Source organism: Aythya marila, assembly GCF_965140915.1.
Source record: "Aythya marila genome assembly, chromosome: 20".
Classification (NCBI taxonomy): domain Eukaryota; kingdom Metazoa; phylum Chordata; class Aves; order Anseriformes; family Anatidae; genus Aythya; species Aythya marila.
Window position 1 is genome coordinate 4,116,725 of NC_139061.1, and position 26,055 is coordinate 4,142,779.

General features: G+C 52.3%; 1 protein-coding gene across 1 annotated transcript in view; it reads left to right on the plus strand.

The window, feature by feature from the left end:
• CAMKK1 (calcium/calmodulin dependent protein kinase kinase 1) overlaps positions 1 to 26,055 on the plus strand; it is a 52,590-nt gene that overhangs the window by 16,710 nt on the left and 9,825 nt on the right. The window contains exons 7-14 of the mRNA XM_082776564.1: positions 476 to 497; positions 1,957 to 2,045; positions 14,876 to 15,075; positions 15,832 to 15,885; positions 16,882 to 16,955; positions 20,282 to 20,369; positions 23,268 to 23,396; positions 24,444 to 24,547. Coding sequence (XP_082632690.1) covers positions 476 to 497; positions 1,957 to 2,045; positions 14,876 to 15,075; positions 15,832 to 15,885; positions 16,882 to 16,955; positions 20,282 to 20,369; positions 23,268 to 23,396; positions 24,444 to 24,547 — 760 coding nt within the window. The remainder of the gene's footprint in view (positions 1 to 475; positions 498 to 1,956; positions 2,046 to 14,875; positions 15,076 to 15,831; positions 15,886 to 16,881; positions 16,956 to 20,281; positions 20,370 to 23,267; positions 23,397 to 24,443; positions 24,548 to 26,055) is intronic.

The following is a 26,055-nucleotide window of genomic DNA, read 5'->3' on the forward strand; positions in this document are numbered from 1 at the left end:
CAACTGATGCCAATAAACCCTCTGCAATTGCCCCTGCCAGGGAGCATTTCCCTCTCTGATAGCGGTGTAGCTGTGCTGCTGAGTGACACAGCTGAAATGGAGCAACGTGTTCTTACAGCATCTCCTTTGGTATCAGCAATTTAGCAGAAATCTCACACCAAACGCCCTCCCTGGAGGTACTGAACGAGGCAGGGCTCAAACCAGCCAGGGCTGACACCAGGAACAGCAGAAGTGTGGTTGGTAAATTAGCACCCGCTGCCTCCCTGGCAGGAGGTGGGGAGATTTGTCTTTGAAGAGATGAATATTTTCATTTTGCATCCCCTGGTGTCCTTGTCATGTGGGAAGAAAGAAAGGTGAGGGAGATAAATTGATTTAGCAGGTAGGGGAAGGGATGTGTTTTCATAGGTGCTAAAATATGAATAAGCCCGGTTCTCTCTTCTGCGATTCATTCATGGTTTGATTTCCTTCCTTGCAGTGTTTGACCTCCTAAGGAAAGGGTAAGTAGTCCTCCTGGGAACGCTTTTGTTGAAATTTCTGGTGTTGACTGTTAGCTTCCTGGGTGAAACGGGGATTTCACAGTGGGGCAAAGCACTGCCTGCAGGCAGGTGAGAGCAGAGCTCCAGCTGCAGTTGCCTTCGCACCCTTCCAGCTGGGGGGGATGCTGTGGGATGTAATGGGCTGGGAGGAAATGCCCTGCTGGGGGGCTTTGCTCCAGAACATAAAGGTGGTGCCACACCCCTATTAGATGCCTGGGAGAAAAGCTTTTTTAGGGCATGCAGCACTGGGGTAGCAGCCCCTTCCTCTGACGTAGGGCTCAGAAGTTCCATCACCATTCACTTTTGCCCCCTGCCTCACTTTGCCCCCAGCACGAATGTATCACAGGAGGCTGTTTTGGGGGCACATTTCCACAGCAGGAGCAGGGATAAGGCAGCGGGAGTCCCCTCACCACCTCTCGCTGCACCTGGGCTGGGTCTGCAGCTCTGCGCTCACAGCAAGGTTGGGAGAGCTGAGTGTAGGGTGGGGGAGATCCCCCAAGGGCTTGTTTCTCTCTCTAGCCCCGTGAACGAGCCTCCTGCACGCTGCCAGCTCCCGCAGGTTGCTGGTGAGAGGCTCCCAGTCTCCCTGGTGACCAGGCTGCTGATTCTCCTGGAGGAGAGGGGGAGAAAAAACCTCCTGTAATCATCAGGGGCCAGGGAACGTGCTGCCTGGCCGCGCACAGCCTGCCCGCCCCTAGCAGAAGGCAATTAGACCCCATTAGCAGCTCTGCCGGTCCTGCCGCTCGCATCAGCAGCAGAAAAATGTGCAGGAGGAGGGGGGGAAGGCGGTGGTTAGAGAAAAGTGAATGGGAGATGGTCGTCTGCCAAAGGCAGCAGGGGGGCAGAGGGGAATGCTGCCTGCAGGTTCTGCTGCTGCTCGCTGAGGGGAAGGGCCCCAGAGCTGGGTTTTGGTGATGGGTTCTTCTTGGCCAGGGTTTGACGTGCAGGGACGGTGTCTGAGGAGCACTCGCTTACACCCACCTAGCCTGCTCAGTGGGCGTGTGTCCAAATGCAAGGTCCGGGGTCAAGCTGCTGAGCAGAATGAACCCCGCGGCGCAGCGAAGCCCTGAGCTCCTGCTGCTCGGCTGCTGGGGGGCACAAGGTGCTGATGCGGGGACACCCAAAGGGAAGGGGGGAAGCTGCTGCCCAGCAGTTAATCCTGGTGTTAGTGAGGACCTCGTGGCTCACACCTCACAGGGCAGTGCGGGGCAAAACCCCACGGGCTCTCTGAGTCCCAGGAGCCCTCGGAGCTCCCTGAGGGTCTGAAGCGGAGGGACCTCTCCTGGACCTTGATCCTGGACCTGCTGGGAGCCCATCCCTCGCTGGTGGGGCCGAAATGATGCAGAATGAGCCTAAAACCCCAGCAGTGAGTGTTGCTGCCGTTTTGCAAAGGACTTACTGCCCTCCCTCCTCCCAACAGGCCTGTCATGGAGGTGCCCAGCGAGCAGCCCTTCAGCGAGGACCAGGCCCGGCTCTACTTCCGAGACATCGTCCTGGGCATCGAGTACTGTGAGTACCTCCAGCACTGATGGCCCTCCACAGAGCGCGTGGGTCAGCCTCCTCCTGGGCCGGGGAGAAACCTCTCAGCACCAGGGGGCTGGCAAATGAGCCAGCAAGGTCCCCTCTGACTGCAGGTGCCAGCTGGTGGCCGTGCTCAGCTCGGGTTTGTCAGGCTGTATCGCTGATGCCAGGAGCAGGCACTCCTTGGAAAGGACTTTGGGAAAACAGTGCCTTGCTTTTGTCTTTTTCTTATCTCTTTTTGGAGATAGACTTTGAAAGCAATGGCAGAGCTAGCAAGGAGGCATTTGAAGTGACGTGGACTGAGTCAGGAGCTTCAGCCGGGACAAATCGCTGTCTCCAGCTTGGCAGGGGCAGCAGTCCCAGCAGCAGCAGTGAGAGCTGGCTGGTGCTTCCCTCGTGCACCCTGACAGAGCTGCTGTGTCCGTGTAACCCCTCACGCTCTGCAGCAAGGGCTGCGAGGCTGCTGGATGGTGCATTTTGCTCACTGCTGAGCTGCAAACCTTGTGCTGCAGGTTTCATAGGATCATTAGGGTTGGAAAATCATTAGGGTTTCATGTCTGGCCTTCTCTTGTGACCTGTGCCTGCAGTGGGAGGATGCCCATTATGTTGCCGGGTGCTTTCATTTCTGTAAGATAGGCCTCTGAGAGTAACATGTGCAGCAGAGCTGGGCACTTATGGGTGCAGGACACGTCCCTACCACCCATGGGGTTGAGGGTCACAGAGCGTGATGCTTTGTGGTCTGACTGCTGGCGTTACTCCCTTGCTGCTCCTAAACATTGCACTGCACATTCCCACTCCTTCTGAGCCTCAGTACCAGCATTGTGTGCAGGCCAGAAGGTACAGCTCTGATCCTCCGCTGGTCACACACACTCGCCTAAACCTTCTTTCCCTTTTGCAGAAGAAGGTCCCCATGCAGCACAGCCTCGTGTGAGAGGTGTACCCACGAGTCATCTGGGCTGCAGCCACAGCTCGTGTTCCCGCTGGGCACGTTATGGTGCTGGTGAACAGCACTCGGCATTTTTTGATTCTCCTGTCTTTGTTGTAGGTGGCTTTCCACAGTGTTTGGTGATCTCACCGTTGACTGGTTTCTCTGAACATTGGTGGACTAAAGAATTGGCCGTGGTTGGATGGCTGAGTAGGAGGGGGAAGAGCCAATAGAGCTTTTTCAGAGGGAACTCTTGCCTCACAGATCTGTTAGCTTTCCAGAGGAGTCAGCACAAATGCAGATAAGGTGATCCTGTCACTACAACACACGTGAACAACCAAGCAGCTTTATGAGCTTCTGTTAACAGATCCAATCAGAAGAAACTAAGTCGTCTTGGCTGGCTGACCTCTTCTGGATTAATAACTAGTCAGATGATCAGGAAAGTAGGTACACAGTGGAGAGAGGTCACTAGTGCAGTTAAACTGGAATCCGTAATGTGGCCTGGGCTGTTCAATGTGTTCCTAACGACCAGAAATAGGACGGAGTGCAACATGGGAGGCTGGTGACGATACCTCCTTGAGGATAGTCATCGTTAGAGCTGACTGGCGGGAGGATGCCATGGTACTGAGTGCTGGTACAGTAAAATGGCAGAGAAAAATCCATGCTGCTGAATGCAGGGTAATGTCTGAGGGGGAGAAACAGCACTAAAAATATGTACATCGTGACGGGCTCCAAATGAGCTGTTCTCACTCGGTCTTCATTCGGGAGAGTTCTCTTCAAAATGCCAGCCCATTAGTGACAGTCACCAGAGCTAACTGGGTTTGGGGAATTTTGGGGAATGAAATAAAGAAGAAAACAGCAAATATCATTATGCAGTTGTTTGGATGTGTAAGAGCTCTTAGATACGAGCAGGGAATACCGTGAATGCTGTGTGCAGTTGTGCTCAGCCTGTCTCAGAAACCGCTCTCTAGAGCTGAGAATAGCACAGAAGGGGTGATCGGGATGATCCCGTACAGAGGGGTGAGATCAAAGCACTTCAGTTTTGAAAATTATCACAGGATACGTACGGGAGAGGCTTATAAAACCCTCTGTGTCAGGGAAGAGGTGAACACGGAATGAATCTTCTCTGACGGGAGAACCGAGGGGTAGCAAACAAAATAATTAGGCAGCAAGTTGAAAACAGAAGGAATTACTTTCATACAGCGGGTAATTAAACCCTGACATTTATTGCTAGATGAGACGGCAAGTGCCAGAACGGAACGGGCTCAGACGAGATGAGACAGCTCTGTAGGAGAAAGGAGAATCGAGGGCTGTTCCATGGGAGGATGCAGGCAGTTTGCCACTGGGAACACGGGTACTGTACGTGTGGCATCTGCCTTCATAAAGCTCTGCCCCCAGCTACTGACCCTGGCAGGAGACAGGGTGTTGGGGTGGATGTTGGGGTGGGCATTGGGGTGGGTGGACCCCTGCTTTAGGGGGCTGCATCCTCAGCTCTCCTCCAGCAGCTTCTCCACACCATGCACAGGTTATTGCTGCGCTGACCCTAGGGGTAATTGTGGGGTAATTGTGGGGTAATTGTGCTGTGCCCAGCTCCCTGAGGCTGACCTAGGTCAGCTTGGCATCTCTCAGGCGTGGCGACTTTTAAAATATCTGGCTTACTTGCACGATTCTGGAGGCAAATCTGAAGTCAGGGCAGCCAGCAGGGAGGGCCGATGCCATTTAATCAAGCAGGTGTCGTCCCCAGTCAGTGAGCAGCATGTGAAGCGTGAAAGGCCGGCCGCTTGCGAGCCGGAGAGCTGTGCTGCATCCCGGTGTGCTTCGAGGTGAGAGGTTCTTCAGCTGGCTCAACCTCCGTAAATGCTTGTTTCTCTCACAAACGAGAGGGAATTATTTCCAATGTGCTTTCAAAGAGCCAGCATGCGGCTGCGTCGAACATGAAAGGAACAGTTCGTGCTGCTGTCGTGCCTTGGGCTGTGTCTGCTTTCATTCTGCCAAATCTCAGGTGGCCCCTGCAAGCTCAGCAGCTCCCCAGAGTCGGAGCGAGCCCCTCGCTTCCCCAAGGCTTTCATTAAAGTGTTCAGCAGGTTTCAAACACCTGCAGGGAGCAAGACGAGCATGACGGACCTTGCCACAGCAGAGGAGGGGGGTTTGCAGTGCGCTGCTCCATCCCCACACCGAGATGCACACCACCTCACCTGGTTCATCTGACCTCACCGCGAGGTGGCTGGGAATGCAGTCACTGTTTGCTCTCCTGTGACAGGCCAGAAGTTTCCATCTGCTGAAAGCTGCCATAAACAGTCAGGTTATCTCAGGAAGTCAGTGGAAATGTATATATGAATGGGAATGGGGAGCTCAGGACTGCTTTGCAGTAGAGTTTGAAGGGCAAGGACTGCAGCTTTTTGGTTCTCATCAGTATTCACGCTATAGCAGAACCTGTGTGCCTCGGCAGGGAGATCCAGGCTGTGCTGTGCTGGATGCTGCTGGTGCCTGCAGTAGGCACCGGAAGAAAGTTTAGTTTAGAAGACAAGCCAAAAAAAAAAAGTTTGTGTTTCCTTAGGCAGGGAGGATGGATCTGGGCAATAAATTATAGGATGCCCAAGCACTCACAGCAACGGGAACAATGGGATGCTTCCTTTGGGGCTATTGAGTAAGCACTTACTTTATTAGCAAATGAAAGTTAAAAATGGTGTTGTCTCAGAACTGGTGGGTAAATGCACGGCAATTATTGTGTAATTACAGGGGGAAAGTGCACCGTTTGTGCACGCCGAAGGAGAAGTGTTGCCAGGCAATCTAGAGATTGCAAGGTAATTTTAATGTAAGCATACATAATTGTTAGGTAATTTGGGGGAGTCGATAACCATGCAGCTGCTAGAAGCTCGCAGGCGTCACAGCAGCAAATGCAGCTTTGCTGGCTGGGTTTTTATTAAATTAGCAGCTGCAAAGTGGCTTCCTGTCAGAGCCTGCATTAATCCAGGCCGTGTGCGGTGCAGGGAAGTGGCTGCAGAGGCCAGGCAGGTGGGAAATGGGCGCTGGACTTGACAACTGCAGGGGGTGGTGCACAGTCACTGCCTGTCTGCAGGGAGCAGGCTGCTCATGACGCTTGCCTGTTGGTTCAGCAGCCCTGGGGAGAAGCATCTGGAGGAGACGGGTCAGTGTGATGAGAGCAGGTGGGAAGTCTGTGGGTTGTAGGCTCCTGAGAGGCAGGGAGGGACGCCCCAAGCAGAGCCAGGCTTCTTGGGAAAGCCCCTCAGCCTGGGATGGCACAGGGCCACCTTGCTTTATCAGCTGGGCTTCTATTTGTAGTAGGTTTCATGCTAGGAAGTGCACTCTGCTTATAAACACGGCCTCAGCCTCATTGAACCATCAAGGTCTGAGAGGAGGGGAGGTGTGCCCACGTCAGTGTCCCTTCCTCCGGTCCCTAAGCTGCTGGGAAAATATTTTAAGCTGAAGTGTGGTAACGTTGGCAGTTCACCTGTTGTGTTTTTGTGCGTGTCCTAAACCTGTGCTCTGTGCAGACTGCTTCAGGAGTCATTTAGGCACGTGCACGGTTTAATTCACATCCTAGTGAAACGGGGCCAAAAAGGAAAGTGCTTCTCCTCCTGCTTGCAAGACTTCCCCAGTACCGATGGTGCTGAATGCACCCTCGTGAAGCATGGAGGCAGTGTGTTGTAAGTGCGCCTGGAGTGGTAATTTAAGAACGTACTTAAGTGTTTTGGGTAGAAAAATTTTGCTGGATTATCCGTGTCATTAAGTACAGCGTGTGCCTAAGTGGCTCTGAACTGGGGATCCGTGCAGTTACCTCCCTTCCCTCTTGTAACTTATCTGGGGTTATTTAAGCTTCAGTCTCCCTCCTGGAAAGGCAAATGTCGCGTTCCCAGTGAGACTCAGCAGGAATGGATGTGCTGGGAGGGGAGGAGTCCCTGGAGGAGTCACAGCCACAGCAGGGTCAGTCCCAAAGGCTGGATGGTGAGCGGGGAGCTCTGCAGGGCCGGGCAGCTGTATGGGGTCAGCCAGGGTGCCTTGCACCCAGCCCTGTGCTCAGCCAGGCAGGCGTACGGCTGGGCTCCCAGCACCCGTGGCTCGGGCATTTCCTCAGCCAGAGATTGGTTTTTGTTTTTTTTTTTATCTAACAGCCTGTGATGTTTTTTTTTCCACTAATGTGTTCGGTCCCTTTTTAAGCTTGTGTAAATCTCCAGCATCTGCTACCTGCTTACACGCTGCGGGAAGCGGCCCCTTCCTGGCTCTGAGTCTGCTCCTGCAGGTTTCAGCTGGTACCAGGAGCGAACAGAAAGGATCTCGCCCTGCCCATGCCCCCCTGGTTTTATAGACCCCCATCACGTCTTGCGTCAGGGGTGTCTTTTGGGGGCTGCAGAGTCTTTCTCTCTTTAACCAATGTTGCAAAGCCAAGCGTCCTGCCAGCCCTTGAGCATCCATTAGGAAAAGCTAGCGATCCTGAGCCCCCCAGGCCTTATTAATGACAGCACTACGGAATTTCAGAGTTTCTACAGTAAACGTAGCTGAAAATGCTAACGAGGATTTACTGTCTCCCTCCCCCCATTAAAGCCTGCAGTTTTCCCAGACAAGGCCAGGTGTCCTGCTGTGCTCTGCTCACTGCTTTGCTCCTGATACCTTGGCTGTGGTGATAGCCAAATACAGGCTGCACTTCTTGAAGGCAGTGAAGTTTCCTTCTGGGCTGACTCAGGGTGACGGATATTTAAGAACCCCACGGGGAGTTTGCTGAAGTGTTTGGCGTGTTTGGCGTGACGCCGCTGTGCTCTGGCAGCTGACCAGTGGAAGTACAGGTGAAGCATGTAATGGGAGGGTTTTCTGCCGTTGTTAGGCTGCTGTCTGCTGGCAAGAAATGTTTTTCTTGTTGTGAGCAGGCAGTTGGTTCACCACGAGGAGCAGACACCTGAAACTCTTCTCCAGCGGTGGGAGGTGGACGCTGAGCTGCAGGAGAGGTACAGGGGAGAAATGATGAGGGGTGTGCCAGGGGTATCCCAGTCTGGGTTCAGGACTGGGACAGGAGTAGTTTTATTTAGTAGGAGCCTTTAGTTTAGTCAGGCATAAGAATAAGCAAACGGAAGGTCTGAGCCCAGCCCTGACAATAGCCAGGAGCAGCCACTTAGCGCAGAGCAAGCACGCAAGCTTGACCCAGGGGAAAACCCTGCTGACTCGCATAGTCAGGATGAAGCACAGAGGCCATCCCTTCTGCTATTTAGCTGCAAGCTAATTACTCCGTCTGGCTCATGAGGAGCTGAAGCAATTGCTGTCAGCGTGGCTGAGGGGAAGAAAAAAATATTTTCTGCCACGTTCTGTAGAAAAAGCACAATTTCCCTGCTGCCACTGTGCCTAGGGATGCTAAGGGTAGCAGTTCTGGGCCTGCGTGCAGAGGAATGCTTGTATGAGCGACTGGGTTCAAGGGAGGGTTGCATACACAGCTAGAGGCATTGGGAAGTTACCTCTCCAGGATCAGTTCTCTGCTGCACACCCGTACAAATGCCTGGGAAGCTCCAGTCCCAGTGTGCTAAGCCTGGAGCAATAACGAGACGCCTGACATGCTGATCAAAGCCACCTGTCCTGAGATAAGACTTCATCTACTCAATCATCAATCTGTGCGTCTAATTTCCATTATCTTAAAAGGAAAGTTAAGCAAATAAATCAGCAGCCAAGTAACCACAGGCTTCTGGCTTCTGAAGGATATCGACTGCAACGTGAGCCAGAGGTAGGGGCTATCAGGCGGCAGTGCTGTAGATGGATTTGGGCTGTTTGGCTCTTAGGGGTGAGCTCCTCAGGCCTTGTGTCGGCAAGGCCCAGCAGAGATTTGTTCCATCACCAACCCGTGATGGAGCTCAGGTGGGTTCCCAGCCTGCTGTGCTCTCCTGTGACCTCCCAGCGAGCTCCTTAACCCAGCTGTGCCTCCTTCCTGGGTGAGCTGGGGACCTGCTCCCTCCCCGTCCCTGCGTGGTGCCTGCACAGGTTGGTGCCCCCTTCACACCCAGCGTGTCGAGGGGCAGCTTCTGAGCTGCGGGGAGCTGGGTGTTGTGAGTGACACCACCAGGAGGGGGACAGGTTTGTGTTTTGTCACGGGCAGGGCAGCTCTGTCTAGATACAAACGTGCTGATGTGGTTAGAGGAGAGGTGTAAAGGCAGCCTGAGTGACCCCATAACACGCTGCCCCAGCTGGGAGGGCTGAGGATCCCTCCCTCAAACCAGCAGGGCACTGGGACTCATCCAGCAGGCTCTGCTGAAAGGCCTTGGCCAGCAACACATTGAAGTGACAGAGGTTTGATAGATGCAGCAAGAGGCCAGTGGCAAAGTGGTGAATAGGGAAAATCAGACCCAGGATCCCCACCTGAGCCCCCAAACAGGCCCCCTGAAATGAGCGGAGTCGGGGAAGGAAACAGCCCACTGCATCCATTCCCCTGGCTCTGTGCAGAGCTCTGCAGACAAGCCGGGAGGCTCACCTCAAAGAGCAGCCTCTGGTTTAGGCTCTGGATCCTGCAGCAGCTTCCCTGGGAGGGTGTTAAATCATTTCTTTGCTCCAGGAGTGATGTGAGCGTAATACTAAGCAGATTCTGCAGTAGCACCATATGGGTTGCTCTTGCCCTTGGATGGGAACAGGATTCTGTTTCTAATCAAGTATAATTCAGCATCAGCCTCAGCAAATTGCAGGATGTGTCAGTGCATTGCAAAGTTTTATATGTATAATTTGTAAATGGGCTTTTAGCAACTTAGTATTAATGTGCTGGAGCCCTGAGGTTTCCAGAAGGAAATGCAGTGAAAGGCACCTTTCTGAAAAGGGCCAGGGGACAATCTCTTATTTCTCTTCTCCCAGCACTGCTGTCTCTGCTTCCCCCTGGTCTTCTCTGGCTGTTTATAGGCAGGCAGGTCCCAGGTATTTGCTTTTGAAATAAAAGGACAGCCTGTTCGGTCTCTGAATTGCCTGTGGTATCTGGAAACAAGGAGGATTTCTTGCATGCTGCAAAAAAAGCTGGCGTGTCCCACCAAGGGGAGTGAGCAGCAGTGATGGCAGTGGCAGTGCTGGGCTTCTGCGGGATTTGGTTTGGTTGGTGCTGGCCCTGAGGAGCGCAGGCGTGGTGCTGCAGGGCTGCCCACCCAGATCAGAGCCACGTAAGCCTGTGCTTGCCTTTACCACCGTTCCCGCCTCACCCGCTGGCTTTTCATGGAGGTGACATTCAGCACGTGCCAAAAGCGTGCCCTAAGAGGGCATGTTGTGTAGCCCGAACTACAGATTCCCTCCCAGAGCTTCAGCACCCGGAGTGCTTGCAGGCTTGGAGCCCTCTGATGGCAGAGCACAGCCAGGCAGCCGCAGCAGCCTCTTGAAGGAATTCCTCCTTGTGGTACAGGACCGAGGTGAGATACCGTGTGTGTGGGGCTGATTTAAATAAGGGAGAAGTGGGTGCGGGCTGGCTGGAACTGTTGGGAGGCTTTGAGTGATGCCGGTGCAGCTGGAGAGACTTGCAGAGGATCCATGCTGGGACCAGCCGCAGGTCACAGGCACCTTCTCGGGAAGCCCCGGCTGCTTTTTTACTGCTTCTGCTTTCCAGGCTAGACTTTTAGGGGTGATTTCTGTCACCTTTGAGCTCCCCCTTGGCCTTTAGGGTTTGACCAAGTCCAGCTTTGGGTTGTGGGCAGCCTTGCTAACACAAGTCATGGTGGAAGCGTAGCACACGCGCCCTCCCCTGTCGTGCCAGCTCTGTGAGGCTCAGCAGAGAGGTATTTCTGGTGCACTTTGGGGTCTTTGCCTAGGAGATGCTCTACAAATCCATGGGGTAGCTCTCCAGATGCAGATAGGCCTGCAATACTGTTACCTTTCCACGGAAGTGAAGGATGGCTCTAATAAACCAGATTTATCAGAGTGCTCCAGAATCAGCCTCTGGCCTGAGGGCTCAGTAATATCTGACATGGCTTCGTTTTCATTATGGAGCAGTATTGATTTCCTTGAATTGGGTCTGTCAGCACAGCAAGTGCAGGGCAGCCTGGGGCCTAGGGAAGTCGGCACAGCGAGCTGCTGGCCTCTGCTTTTAAGGGCAAAATCATTTCCAGACAACAGCAACGGCAGGGATGGTTTCAGCAGTGTGTCGAAGCGACTTCAGCAAAGCTCTCTGCTTTCGCCAGCTCTGCTTTCAGCAGTTCTGCATCGATTTCAGCTTCGGGAAGGATGCAGAGAAGGACCTGTACATGGGAACCGCTGTGTTTTGGCTGTTGGTGCCCCCCTTGTGCACGGTGTGTGGTGTGGCGGGGAGCAGCAACGGGATGGTCCTTACACAGCACCCAGGGAGGGCACTAAGGGGAGGTCCTGGGCTGATTTAAAAAAAATAAATAAAAAGAAATCCCCAAGCTCTCATGGAACAGGTTGAGGTGCAGCAGTACAGATATCAGCAAAGTTGATAATGGAAGTTACGTTCCTCTGAAGCACATTTGGGGTTTTTATGTAGATGTTGAAATCGCTTTTTCTTCCGCACTGAGCCCGATGCAGCCCAGCTCCTGCTTGCTTGCAGCGATGTCCAAACATGCCCTTAATGCTGAGGACCAGGACAAGCGGGGTGCTCCTGGGGTCTCCGTCCTGCCCTCCAGTGACACTCAGCAGTGTTTTTAATGAGGCTGCCTTTCAGCCCTGCTGCTCTTGATCTGCAGGGGGGGAAAGTTGCTCCCAGACACCTCGGGCTGGTGAAATGAGAGGGTTGGTGTGTGCTGGGGGTGGCTTCTCACTCCGTTCTGACTGTCTGTGGCTTTCAGCTGCCCGAGGGTGGCTCAGTGAGCTGTGAGCTCCTCGCAGCGTTGTCCCTCCTGTGCTGTTCCTGGCAGCCTGGAGGGCACTGTTAGTGCTTGGGTTTTATTTCTGAGGTGCGTAGCTCTCCCTCTGCAGTTCTGCAGGGATAACAGCACCATTTCCTCTGCATGCTGGACTGGAAACACGGATCTCACCGGTTTAATAAGGACCTGCTGGCTCCTCTCACATCGTGTGGCAGCAGTGCCTGTGTCCCCGCAGGGATGTCCCACGGCGTGGCTGCTCTGCCTCCTCCCAGCCCTGCTGTAACCTGCCGAGGACTTCAAGAACTGTGCTTCTTCAGAGCAGAAAGGGGATTTTAAGTTGCCTTCCTCAGGTTAGCAGCTCCATACCAGATCATTTCCTGGCAGATGTGAGCTGATGTTGTTCACGTTAGTAGCTGTGAAGCAGCCTCATTCACTTACAGCAGCCGGTGCTCGGTGCCCAATTCCTGTCCCTCTCTCTTCACGGCTCTTCCCCTGCACAAGGCAGGCAGGCAGCAGCGAGGCTCCATGAATAGCTCAAGTTTTTCAGGCCAGCTGGCACGAGAGCTGCGTCGCTGTCACCCACACCTCACGGCAGAGCAGCGCAGGGTGCATTGGGGTGGGCCCTGCTCCTATAGGGACTGTCCCTGTCCCTAAAGCTCACGACGAGCACGTGGAGGTTCTGTCCTGAAGGCACAAATGGTCACTGCCCCTCGTGTTCGGCTGTGGTTGTAGCAGAGGCTGGGTTCCCAGCTCTTCGCTCCACGTCCGTGTTGCTGCAGTGCCCGGACCAAGGTGGGTGCTGAACAAGCACAGAGCAGCCGGCAGGAGCCCACAGCTCCTGAGTGCATGGGGCTGCACAAAGGCAGGGAGGGCGTTTTATGAGCTAAATAGTACAGGGGGGAGGAAAACGATACAAATTTCAGCGTAGCTGCTTCCCTTGTGTGAATCCTTCCGTGTTCAGACCAGGGGTGAGCTTCTGTGGTCCGTGTGTTTTTGTGCTCTGTGTATTTGGAGGTGTTGGGAAGCTCAGCTCTGTGGTGCCAGGCGTGTTCCTCAGCAGCCTTCACCCAGACACCTGCATGAGAGGCAGCTCACCATTCCCTGAAGGGAAACGTCGCTTCTCCCCCCTCCTCGTTTTCTCCTTTTTTGCTCTCCCTCAATTACCATAAGGAAATGTCAGCCTGCCACCAGCCGTGCTGCGCAGCAGATGTCTGCTCGTAATTGCTGCTGTTACAGGGTGTTCGCTGTTTATCCTGACTGCCTAGCCAGGCTGGTACAACGCTAACTGCCTCACGGCACGAGCACGGAGCTGCTGCACATCTGGAAGAGGCTGTAGCCACCAGAGCTGTCAGCTGAGGCTCTCCAGCCAGCTTTTTTCTGCTGCGGCTCGAGCTCAGCTCTTAGGGACGGAGCATCCCACTGAACCTGTGGGTTTGTGCTGCTGGCCCAAACATCGCCCATCCAGCCTCGGTGTGCTGCCAGGATGAGTTATGTGAAGGTGAGCCTAGGTCTCTGCCTGGCTTTGAGGCTTTTTGTCATGTGCCAGGGGTGGCACCTATCAGCAGTGCTTCAGACTCCGAAGAGGTCCCTGCAGAGGGGCTGTAAGCACCCCTCCTGCCTTCCCCTCCCCAGACGTGGCTGCTGGAAGCTGCCTTGGGACGAGCAGAGCAGCTGGGGGAGTTCATTCGTGCTCCCGAAGCACAAGCTGGGGTGCTCTGGAGGATCAGGCTGCCTTTGTGGCAGCGTGCTGGCCGGCTTTGTGAGAAGGGTTAGGCCAGCATTTCCCCCCCAAACAATTGCATGGTTCCTACAATAAACGAAAAATGCTTACGGGCAGCTGTGAAACCACAACCAAAACTTGACAAAAGAAACGTGAAAGTGGGAACTGAGGCTGGGGGACAAGGGAGGCTGCAGGGTCCTGTTCTCCTGGGAAAGGTGGTGAAGATCAGAGTATTTCTTTTCCTGTTCTGTAAAGTCTCCTGTGTTCTCTGCACTTCTGCTTTTGGGGCCGTTTCATGTTCTGAAAGAGTTTTTTGGTGTAAATTTTCTCTCCGTGTTCATGAGAAGTCAGCCACTTCCCTACAACTCCCCGCTGCATCTTCCCACCGATGGCTTTATTGCAGCTGCAATATTGCTTCCTGGATAGCTTGTAAGGAGAGGGATTATTTTTTTTTTTTTTTCATTTCCAGTGTGTCTCGGCCTCCAAGCTCTTTGCAAGGGTTTATTTCATTTTGGATGTACAAGCAGTTCCGCTGGTGCCTGCAGTTGACCTCCTGGAGCTGGGACAGAGCTGGAGGCTTTGAGGCAGCCCCGCAGAGCGAGAGGCACGCGTGGGAACAGCCTGTGCTTAGCAAGGGCTCCGGGGCAGAGGTTTGGCCGTGGGTCTGGGTGAAAAGGGGCCAGAGAGCAGTAGTGGAGATTTGGGATGATGCAAAAAAAAAAATAATTAAGCTTATTTGCTCACCTCATTACGATATATGGCTGGGGAGAACCTGCCTTTTCTGGCGTGCTGGCACCAAGCAGCTGAGGATTGCTCCATGCTCAGAGCTGTCTTTCGACCTGGAAGCACCCCGTGATTTCTGAGTTGTCCAGCCTCGGTGCTGGCTGCCAGTTGTCACATTTTGCCTAAATATCTCCTCCGGGCCTGTTTCATTCTGCCTGTGGTTCTGTTCCTTTTGCTTAGCTTTACGGCACCGCAGCTTTGAATTAAGTGACTTGAAAATTAGCCTCTCTACCTGGAGCCCATCAGTCTTTAATACTGCAGGCTGCCTGGCCCATCATCTGGTCCAATGAAGCCACACAAATCTGCAAGGTTTGAACGATTCGCTTCTCTGCTCTGCACTGCTTGGGTTGTTTCTGGGCTCACGCGTGGGTTTTTTGTGCAATTGCTGGTGACAGCTGTATTCCTCTGAGCGTTATGCTCTGGTGAACATCCCAGCGAGGCACTAGAAAGGAATAACTCGAGCAAATGGCACCTGTGCTCCATCCTACGTGCCTACACAGCGGCACCTTTCAGGGCTGTGTGGGCCTGCACTGCTATTTGCATCCCCCTGGCAAGGTGTCCTGTGGGTGTGTTTCCTGCCGCAGCCCATTCTGCTGTCTTTTTTTTTTAGTGCACTACCAGAAGATCATTCACCGGGACATCAAGCCTTCCAACTTGCTCTTAGGAGACGACGGGCACGTCAAAATTGCGGATTTTGGAGTCAGTAACCAGTTTGAAGGGAACGACGCCCAGCTCTCCAGCACAGCAGGGACGCCAGCCTTCATGGCACCAGAGGCCATTTCAGACACTGGCAAAAGTTTCAGTGGAAAGGTAAGTCTCTACTTGCAGCCAGAGTTGCCCAGGACCCCTCAGACACAGCACAGAGGGCAGCACCACGCCTGCACCCTTTGTGTTGTCCACCCGGGGACTGTGCTGCAGACTGGGGTTGTTATTAAGTAAATCAAAGCTCTAATTCTGTGCTCAGGTTAGACAAAACTCCCATCAGTTGTTCTGTGCAGCGGGTAGATGGACTTTGCAGGCCCTTGTTGAGACAGGAGGTGGGTTCGAGTCTAGCAGGACCCTTTCCCTCCCCAAAGAGGAAAGGCCAAAACTCCCCGTTCCTTACCAAAACAGTCAAGATTCAAAGGGGGGAGCTGGTCACCAACATCATGTCGTGGTACCCTGAAAGTGAGGAGCACCGGTGAATGCTGTGATGCAGGTGTGGGAACAGGGGCCAGTGGTTTGATTTGGGGCTTTTTTTTTTTTCTCAGAAGAAGGCTTGAGGTTCAGCTCCTCATTGAGGTTCAGCCTTGAACCATTTTATCCTGTAAGAAGGGGCTGCTAGCTGGTCACTGCCCTTGTGGTGAGGACAGGGGTGGCAGCGTGTGGCCTGGCACAGTGCCCTTCCCCCAGGACAGTTATAGCTGCCTTTAGGAGCCCAGTTTCAGAGAGACTCTGCGATAAAATTCAGCATAGTAAAAGCTAAACGTGTACAAATAATCTTCTGTGAGTCAGTGGGAAAATCCAGCCCGTTCAGATCATCTCTGGGTTGCGTCTAATTTACTGCCTGCCCTTGCTCTCTTTCAGGCACTTGATGTATGGGCCATGGGGATCACCCTGTACTGCTTTGTTTACGGGAAGGTAAGCTGGCTCTCAGATGCTCTTGGCCCTGCCTGGCAGTGCCTGCCCGCCTGTCTTTTGACTCATTCCTTTCCAAATAAAGGCAAATGTTAGGAGCAAAGCCCTACTTTCCGCAAGCTCCAGTTATCCCAAATCACCCTGCCTGTGAGAAAGGGTTTCTAGCCCCCTTAACTCAGCAGTTGTTCGTGCTACAAGCCCAGAGCAGCACTGGTAGCACAAACAGCGGCTTGTGGGGGGCTGTCTGGATTGCCTGTGTTCAGAAACAAGCCAGAAAAAGTGTGGAGGGAGGCATGAATTTAATCCCAAGCCACTGCAGAGCGCTTCAGCAAAACAGATTACAGGAAGCTTTGTCTGCCAGAGCTGTGTTGGGCCAGATGGAGCCCGGTTTGGCTTCGGCAAATTGCATGTCCTGTCATGGCCTTCCCCTTGCCGGTGGTCACAAGCTCCCAATCCCACCCGCTCGCTCCCAGGACGAGCAGCAAGGCAGGTGTGTGTGGTGCCCGTATGCAGGTGTGTCGCTGAACCTCCTGTCCCAGCAAGGATCACAGCACACAGGCATAAAGCATTCAGCTCAGGGGTAAAAGTGCCTGGAGAAGGCAGCAGCAGCAGAACTATCTCCATTGCTGGTGTGGTACTGCTGAACTAAGCCAGGGTGGAAAACGGTCTCTGAGTTGTGTCTGTAATGTCTTACTTGGGTCAAATCCTGAGGTGCAAACATTGTTTTTATATTCTGATATAATCTTGTGATTATATTATTTACCTATGAGCTGAGGGGGTGTCACAGTTGGGTTTTGGATCTGTTAGGTCCCTCTGCTGTTCTGCTTTTTTTTTTTTTTTTAAAACAAACTAATTTGTGCGAGGAGAGGTTTTACTCATTTCCATCTCTGTGTGAAGTCCAGGTAGCGCACACAGAGTGCACTTGTGCTGCATGAACGACAAACACTGAAGTGGTGCCAAGACCTGTGACAACAGGAAAATCTTTTGTTTGTTTTGCAGTGCCCTTTTATCGATGAGTATATTCTAGGTCTTCATAACAGGATCAAGAACAAGCCCGTGGAGTTTCCAGAAGAGTAAGTAAACTTTCCTCAGGTGCTGTAAAATAAACTTCAGCCTTGCTCACTGTGCAGCATGGAAGTGGGTGACCGGTGGGTCACTGCAGAGGGGCAGACGAAGGCAGGTGAGGTTCTTTGTGTTCTCCTGGGTCCTTCACATGAGTTCTGTGCCACCACTGCTGTCAAAGCCCTACAGCATTACAGGCAGCGAGGGGAGAGCGTTTGGGGTCTTGCCAGGTGAGCCTGGCAGGAGGTGGCTACGCTTGGTGTGTGCTCAGTCCATGCCGCTGGGACACCAAACCTTCCTCTGAATGCATTGGCCGCTCCTCGGCATTTCCTCCATCGCTGGGCACTCTGATAGTGAGTAATTTGCTTCTGCTGCTCGCTATCAGATGAAGCAGCCAACGCTGGATTTCTTGTCTTCCTTCCCAAGTCAGCACAGCAGTCAGGCAAAGAACATTTGACCTTCTTCACCTAAGAGTTCATTCTAATAAAAAAACAGAGATAAAATTACTTAATTTAAAACAAGCATGAAGGAATTAAGACTCTAATGAAAGGCACATCTGGTATTAGAGAGGGAGGGAGGCATATTTCCAGACAGCCCCAGATAATGTGCAAATAACCACTGTTACCATAACTGTCACGTGAATGATTTGCAAGATGCTCACTGAATTTTTAGACACCTACAGTGAGGGGCTGGGCCTCTGCCTCAGCAATCCCAGGCTCCCTTCTGAGCGTGCAGAGGGAAATGGCCATGTAGGCTGTCCTATTTTAGCCATCTGCTCTGGCTGGATGACTCACAGCCCAGGTCTGTGTTAATTACCTCCGCGCTGACTGTGAGGCACAGGCACTGCGGGTAGCTCAGGGGAGCCGTCTCCACTCAGGCAGATGGGGGCACGGTGAGCAATGGGCAGTACCCCTCTGCCCCAGAGGACCTGTGGCCACTTGTATCTTGGCAAACACGAGCCCCAGTCACCGGTACGGAGCAATTCTGGCAGCCCGGTGCTGTTGGGGAGGTTTTGCAGGAAACCAGGCACTGAGGACATGAAGGCGAGCTGTGCCGCATCACTGGGCTCCCACCCGCTGGTCTGCAGCCGGGGCTGCCCTTTGTCTTAACAGCATTAGCACCAAAAAAAAAAAAAAGTTTGTTTCTCTGGCAGCCCTCTCTCTGCTTGCTGGGGTGCTGGCGGGGTGCCCGTCCTCAGCGTCGTGTGTTCGGGTTCGCAGCCAGCTCGCAAGCGACCGTGCCCATCTGTCTGTGCAGCAAGCTATTAACGTTTAATGGGCTAACGGGGCTGTGCTAAGAGCACTTTCTTCATTCAGCCGTTTTCTCCAGCCGTGGGATTTATTTGGATTTCTCGGCGACCTGCTCTCCGTCTAAAAACAAACTCCACCCCCGTTAGGCTGCTGGGTAGCAGAGTTGCTGGGTGTTGTCGCCTGTCTGAGCCGCGTCTATTTGTTAGATAAAGGCAGCGACGCGGAGGCGCACAGGGCTGGAATGCACTGGCCTGGATCCAGCCTGACCTCCCGTGGAACCAGCACCTCGTTACGGTTGGGAATATTTTGGTTGCGATTTATTTCACCATGGCTACGAAAGCCACGTTCCTTTGTGCAGACAGCCCCTGGAAATTCATTGCCTGTTTCCTGACAACCCGCAGGGCAGAGATGAAGCTGACTGTACCCGCGTTGTCGTCCCGTCCCTTCCCTTAGAGACACGGGGATAAATATTTATTGCTCCACAGTTCTCATTCACTTCTGTCAGCCCTCGGCATGACACAGGGTGAGTGGGGTTAGCTACAGCTCTCACCGCGATGATCCTGGCACCACTAACAGCAAGCTGGAGAAGTTCCTGTCCAGGCATGTATTGAGAGAGCCAGAAGCTGTGCCTCTTTCCTGCTGGTGAGGAGCTGAAGTTCAGGGCAATGTTCTCTGCCCTCGGTGCCCGTGGGCACCCTGTGAAATGATGTATGGGGTTGGCAGCCCTCCCAGCTAGGTGCTGAGCTCTGTGGTGCCTGGCATCTTCCTGAGAGCTGTTACAGGACAAATTCTGACACATTCCAGATAACACAGGCTTTTCAAGGGAAAAATGCTGTCGGGTACAATGTGCACCCTGGCAAAACGGAGAGAAGGGAAAACAGAAGCAGGGTAAGGCAGCCCATTACCGACCTGGAACCCACCTGGGACTTGGTGATCTTGTTCACGGGGCTTTTCCTTGTGGCATCAGTCCTCTTGCATAGAAATCAGTCTGGTAACCAACCTCGTTAGATGATGATATAATCTTAAAATACAGCCTTGCCCTGCTGTTAAGCTGTTGCTGTTCTGGCACAGGTCTGCTGCTAAGTGTTTCACAAACACCGTGCTGCTGTCTCCATGCGGAGCCTCTTTGGTCCGACCTGCTGCAGGCACTGCCGCCCTCCGTGGCTGCTCCTCTGTGCCTGGATCTCATCTCAAGCAGCACAGTTCTTCCCATTCCCACCTAAAATGTCACTTGAGGTGCAGCCCCAAGTCTCTGGGGGCTCATGCTGCCATTCTCCTTGTCTGGGCTGTATTGTACCCACCTTCTGCTCTTTCCCCCTGAACAAGAAATGTTCCCTTGGGATTGTTTGTTAAGGATCCCATAGCCCAAGTGCACATAAAGTATTCATAAATTATTGAAGAGCAGCTCTGTTTCCCTAAAATATCCCTCATTTAGGTTTATGGTAGTTTATTCTTTCTTCTTCTCGGGGAAGGCAGGGAGGAGGTGGGCACAGCACCAGGTTCTCATCAGTGTTTTGAATCTGATGGCAGCACGGAAATGCAGCCCTGCTGGGGAATGGCATTTCGTGCTGCCAGATCCCATCTCCCTGCAAGTCATTTGTGATACAGACCTTCAGCACCTAACGCGCTCCTGTCATACGCTGGCACTTTATGTCAGCAGCACTTTGATCATACAGACCGAGCGTGTTTAAGGACGTCGCCTGCATCACTAACAGCAGAAGTCAGCGAAGTCTTTGGATAAGAAAGACTGCAGGAGAACCAGCAGGGCCAAGGGCTTTAGGAGAATAGGGGTGGCTTCTGGGTTCAAGCAGTCCATCATTTAGTCTTAGAAATGGTCCTAAAAACTCAGACGCATTTCTCCCTCCTAGTCACATCTGTTCATTCCCTGTTTTGATATCCCAAGGCTGAGCTATAAGGTAGGAAATACTGAGTTACCAAACTGGCTGCTGTCTGTTTGTGGAAGCAATTTCACCAACAACCTGCACGCTTAGCTGGGCAGAAAGGTCCCATCTGACACTGAAGGGCTATGCATACCCTGAGCGTTTAAAGTTCTCTTATAACTGTACATTGCTGTTTTCTTTCCTCAGAGCACAGATAAGCGACGAGCTCAAGGATCTGATCCTACGCATGCTGGATAAAAATCCAGAAACGAGGATAACAGTCCCTGAAATTAAGGTAAATTGGACATCAATATTACAGCCTTTTGTTTCAGCTGATTTTTTGTTCCTTTGGCACCTCCTAATGAGCCAGGGCCACTCCTGGTGTTTGTTTTGGGAGCTCTTTCTGGCAAACTGCCTTGAAAAGGGAGCGCGCTCGTTCTGCGGCGTGTCACTGTTCTGTCACTGCTGCTTGCTTGGGGAATATTGACAAAAGCCCTCTTGTTTACTTATTTAAATTAAAATTACTCTAAAGCTGCATGATCTTCAGCGAATCCCCGGGAGAATTAGCATTGTCATGGGAACTGCGAGCGGCAGAGGCCTCGCTGTGAGCGTTAGACCAGTGCTAAGGGGCTGGCAGTGCCCTCCTGCACTGTTACTCGTGGCAGCAGCCTCAAGGCACACACACACACACACACATTTGTTTCCATCAGCATTACTCGGAGGAAGCTTATTAGCACAGAGGATGAATAGGCCTGGGTAGAGCACAGTGCACTGCAGGGTTTGGTTCATTCTGCCTTTGCACGTGCTTTCTGTCCTCCTGTCACCCCTCAGCGCGGCCTTGGACCTGCTCGACACCGTGAGATTTTTGCAGGAATCCTTCAGCATCCCCTGCTGGGCACACAACCCTTCTGCTCTGTCTCAGGCCAGCACCAGCACGTCTGCCTCTAAAGATGAGGGTAGGAAGGTTGAACTTTGAGCAGAAAGCTGACAGCCCTTCTCTCTGTGCCCAGGAGGCCGCAGCCAGAGCTGATGGGAAGTGCTTTGGAGCTGCATGAAGCAATTTTACTTGGCAGCCCTTGCAGGCTCTTCATGTGGAACCAAAGCCCCATAAAAACCCTCGGGGAGAAGAACGGAGCAGAGTGCTGCCTCTTATCCCAGCTGTGCAGGGAAGGCGCTTGGTGTGCTTGAGGACTTGTGTTTGATGCTGAAAGAGCACGTGTCTGTAGTGCCAGGCTGGGCTTAGGGCTCAGTGCCTCGAGCACTGCTTTTCTCATGTTCACCACCAAGGAAATCATCCCGTGAGAGGCAGTGGAAAGAGGGCAGCTGTTCTGTGCCATTCCCCCATGTAGGACGATGGCCAAGCAGTTTTGTGGCAGAGGAGGCTGTGGATTGAGGGGAGCTTTTCAGGAGAGCATGGAGAAGGTAAAAGGACTGAGGTGCTACATGAGTCCAGGTGAAAAAAAACATGTGATGTGTCCTTGGAAGGACACATCTGATTTAAAAATAATAATAATAATAAGTTTGCATAGCTGGTCAGTTTTTTGAGAGAGGAATATTTTCTGGTTCCTTCCTTGTTTACAGATCAGGCCCTCTGGGAGAGGTTGTTCCTGCAGCTCGGTGGCTCAGGCCCAGTGATGTAGCTGTGCCACCTGGCCACAAGCTGGCCACCAGCCTTCAGCAGCACAGTTGCCAAACTGCTGCCATCACTGCAGGCCCTGGCTGGTGGGGTTCAACCCAGAGAGTACAGGAGAGGCTGCGTGCAGCTGCTGCCGTGCAGACAAGATGACACGTTCCCTCCATGTTCATATTCACAGACCAACCCCAAGGAGTTTCTTTGCTGTGAAGTAGCACACAGCCAAGCCACCTGGCATCAGGGCTCCAGTCTTGGCTCCACAAACAATGAGATTTTCTCAAGCAGCTGCTCCAAGCCTCCTCTTCATCTTCCTCCTCATCCCCAAGTTTCTTCCCTTCTCCTTTTCCCGTTTTCACACTCTTCTTCTCCTCCTCTCTCTCTTTGACCTTGCTTACATGTAATAGAAAACACTCAGAGGACTGCAAACATGTTGGTGTAGCTGGGCATTAGCCCCGTGTTGCTCCTCATATATAATCATTTATAGTTGATAAATTTCTGATTTAATTTCCACATTGAAAATAAACACAGCAAAAGCCACAAGGTGATGGTAAGATCCTGTAGGGAGTTAGGCGGGGACAAATACCCTGACTGCTCTGCTGCCTGTGCTTGGAATTGCTGTTCAACATCCAAATAAATCAAGCAAATTGTTCATATGAGGAACATCGATCATACGGCTGGGCATATGGGCTTAGTGCAGAGGTTTTGCTTAAGGCTGAATGCGATGTGGTGCCTTTGAAGGGAGTTGTTAGGAGCACAATTAATGATCTTTGGAAAACACAACTTAAGCACCACAGAGAAGCTCAGTGCTGAGCCCTTGGAGAAGGTGCTGGACGCCTGCATGCAACTCACATGAAGGGCACTGGGCAGTGAGAATCCGTCCTAATTCGAGTCCTCATCTTGGAGGGAAAGCAGGTCTTTCCAGCAGCTACACTGCGGGATGTTCTCCCTGACACGCAAAATTCTGGGCCTTGGATTTGTGTAGGAGAGAGCCTGGGCCTGCCCTGCCATCGGGCAGCGCTGGGGGGGACAGGGAGGGCTGGTGGGGAACTTCCCTGCCTCCTTGGTGCGGGTGCGTTGAGGTCTAGGTGCTGGCCACGTTACTACTCGTGTAGGCAGGTGAGCACGGCAGCAGCATCCAGACCTGGGTGCTCCATTTTAGGCACTGCAATCCTTTCTTGTGCGGATGCACAAATGGTCCTGGTTACCCCAGGTAGGGAGCGCGCACAGACCTAGTTGAAATGTGTGCACACAAGAGAAAAAGATGAAAAGGTTCTGGATAGCTCCCATTTTCAAAGCATTGCAGACTTGCTGCAGAGGACGCTGGCACAGTGGCACTGGAGGTGACAACGCTGTGCTTCAGGGGGTGCTGTCTGGCCAGCACCACCTTGCAGCAATTTCCAGGGGAGCTGGGATGCATCACTCTGAGTGGAAAATGGAGCACAACCAGCAGGCAAACTGCCCCTGCCAGCAGTGCTGTGTCCTTTACCCTCTCCTTACCAACATCGTCACTCTCTGCTCTGGAGGGAAGGCTCAGAACTGTCTGTGTCCCTCCCCATGTAGGTGCATCCCTGGCTAACCAAGAGTGGGGAGGAGCCCCTGCCGCTGGAAGAAGAGCACTGTACCGTGGTGGAGGTGACGGAGGAGGAGGTGAAAAACTCAGTGAAGACCATCCCGAGTTTGCCAGCTGTGGTATGTATAAACCACAACCGCTTCCTCTGTGTAAGTCTAGAGTACGATGCCTTGCTGAAGCTCTCAGCTGGTGAAGGAGTTTTGGTGGGTACACGTGTGCTACTGGCATGAGAAAATTTGAGTTTCAACTCCCTGTGAGCTTTCTGGGTCTTTGAATACTGCAGGGGCCTGACCATGTGAGCAGTCGTGTTTTCGGCCTGCCTGTCTGCTCTCTCTAGAGCTGTAGGGTCACACACCCAACGTGTCTGGAACCAGACATCCCATAACACCAGAATTATCCCAGGTGTGGTTTGTTTCATTATCTAGAGGATTCAAGACAGCTCATTTGGAGCCTTCAAACACAGGCTCCAAACCTGGAGGTGACCTGGCCAGAGAAGCAGGGAGAAGACATCTACTGACAGAGTACAGAGCTGGCCCTTACCTGCCAGCCCTGGGCACCAGCCATGGGTGCTTAAGGCTCTTCTGCCAGTTTGTGGGTAACCAGCTGGGGGTCTGGTCGGGGGAGCTGCCTGTGGTTAAGGTGCCTTTGTGGGGAGACCCGGAGTCCCTTGGGATAGGGAGAAAGGTGTTGAGCACAATGAGCACAATGAGCACCCATTTTCACAGCTCTGGTGGTGCGGCATGAAGGTAACCAGCTGGGGCAGTGAAAACCCAATGAAAACCATCCTTTCCCCCTGGCAGCAGACCCTGTGTGTTGGAACACGTGGCAGCTGGCAGGACTCACCTTGCAGTGCCACCCCAGGAGAGCTCTGGTGCTGCCTCCTTCCAGGCTTGGACCATCAGGAATGTCAGGCAGCAGCAGCAGCTGCTTTGACTCTTGCAAGCAGTGGTTTGTGTCCAGGGGTCTGAGCTCCCTGCTAAAGGGAATGATGTGGACACTCCCTGGAAGTGGCTGTTCTGTGGGTTTCTCTGGTTCATGCCCTAGCTGTAACACTGATAAATGTCTGTTGAATTATTAAGGCAGTTGTTGTTAGACTCTTCTGAACTAATTTCAAGGGGGTGATGTCAGTCCTGCTGCTCTCACTGCTCTGTTCTTCTTCCTCAAAGATCCTAGTGAAGGCCATGCTACGAAAACGCTCCTTTGGAAATCCATTCGAGGTCCAGACCAGACGGGAGGAGAGGTCCATGTCTGCTCCAGGGAACTTGCTAATGTAAGTATATAAAGCCTTGCCTGGCTCTGCCACAAATGCAGGTTAAAGGTGCGTGGGAAGGATAAGAGAAGCCATTTAGTAATATTTTTCCATAACATTTAAGGACAAAACTTACTCTTGAATCAAATACTGAGGATAAATTCTGCTTTGAGTCCTCTACGGTTAAAATACAATGCAGTAAATCAGGCTAAAGGCCCTCTTTATAGATTCAGTTCTCTCTGTGAGATGTGTTTGGCCTAAGCGCTGTGATCAAAGATCAGTTAGAGACTGGAGAACTAAAATAAGGTTAGAGTCTAGTCTGGATATATTCTGGATAGTTTAATTCTTCTTCTTTTTATGGATAATGGAAAAGGCACCAGACGAGCAGCTTGTGTTTTATAAGCTAGAAATGAGATGATGTGGTGTGTCTGGGGCCCGAGTCTGGGTGTCTGGACTGGCAGAGACACCCTGGAGATGCATGGGCAGACAGTGGAGAACACTTTCACATTGCTTCTTTCTTTGAGGAAACATGAAGTGTTTTTTCACACAGCCAGTTACGAAATGGTGGGACACATTGCAACAGGACATTGGCTATTAATGGCTGTATTGAAATTAAAAAGGGAGTAGACTGATGTCTGTTAGATTCATCAACAAGTTTTAAAGTCAATAGTCCAGAAGCTCAGGAGGGGAAGGATTTTGCTGTCTTTTACTCAGTTCTTGCTCTTTCTCCATCATATTCAGAGTTAAGATTCCAGGCCACCGGTCCAATGAGTGACAGCTGGGCCGTCAGCCTCAGCTGAGACAATTATTTTTGTGTTCTCACCCTGTAGAATCTGTAAGAATCTGTTAACTGCACTTAACAAGGCTGTGTTGTCCCACAGCAATTCTTTTCCACTCCAAATCATCCCAGCACCATGCCCAGCTCCCATGAGGATGTATTAAGTCCCTTGCTGTACCTTAGGCAATGCAGATCTATCTGAGTCTCTCTCCCTGGTGTGTAGGGATTTAAGGGCCCAGCTGTGTATTGAAGACTCCAGTAAAGGCTTTGCCCTTAGACTCCAGGAGCAGTTAATACCAAACACCAGTTCAGTAGTTAAAGCACCACCCCATGCCTTGCCTGCCGCTGTGGGGCATGTATGAAAAGCACCACATTCACAGCTCCTTTGCAAGCTTAGCACAAGGGATTTGTCCTCTCTTTATTTCCTTTGGCTCATTGCCTTCCAGTGTAGTTATCGCTAATTTGACACCAGTCCCTGGCCATATCTTCACTGTCATCCCTGGTCAGTGCATCGCATTGCTTTGAGATGAAGAAACGTTTACTAAGTTCAAAGAAAAACATGTTGTATGCCTATCCCTATCCAGGCCAGCTCTAGTTCAGAACAAGGCGGGATTTCTTCTTTTCAAACTGATGCCTGAATTGATATTTCAAGGCTGTCTGGTCTAGAAACTTGAGTCTCTTTCCAAAAGAGATTTGTTTCCTTCCACCTTCATCTGAGGTGCTTGAAAGCTGTTGGGAAAACTTAGCCCTG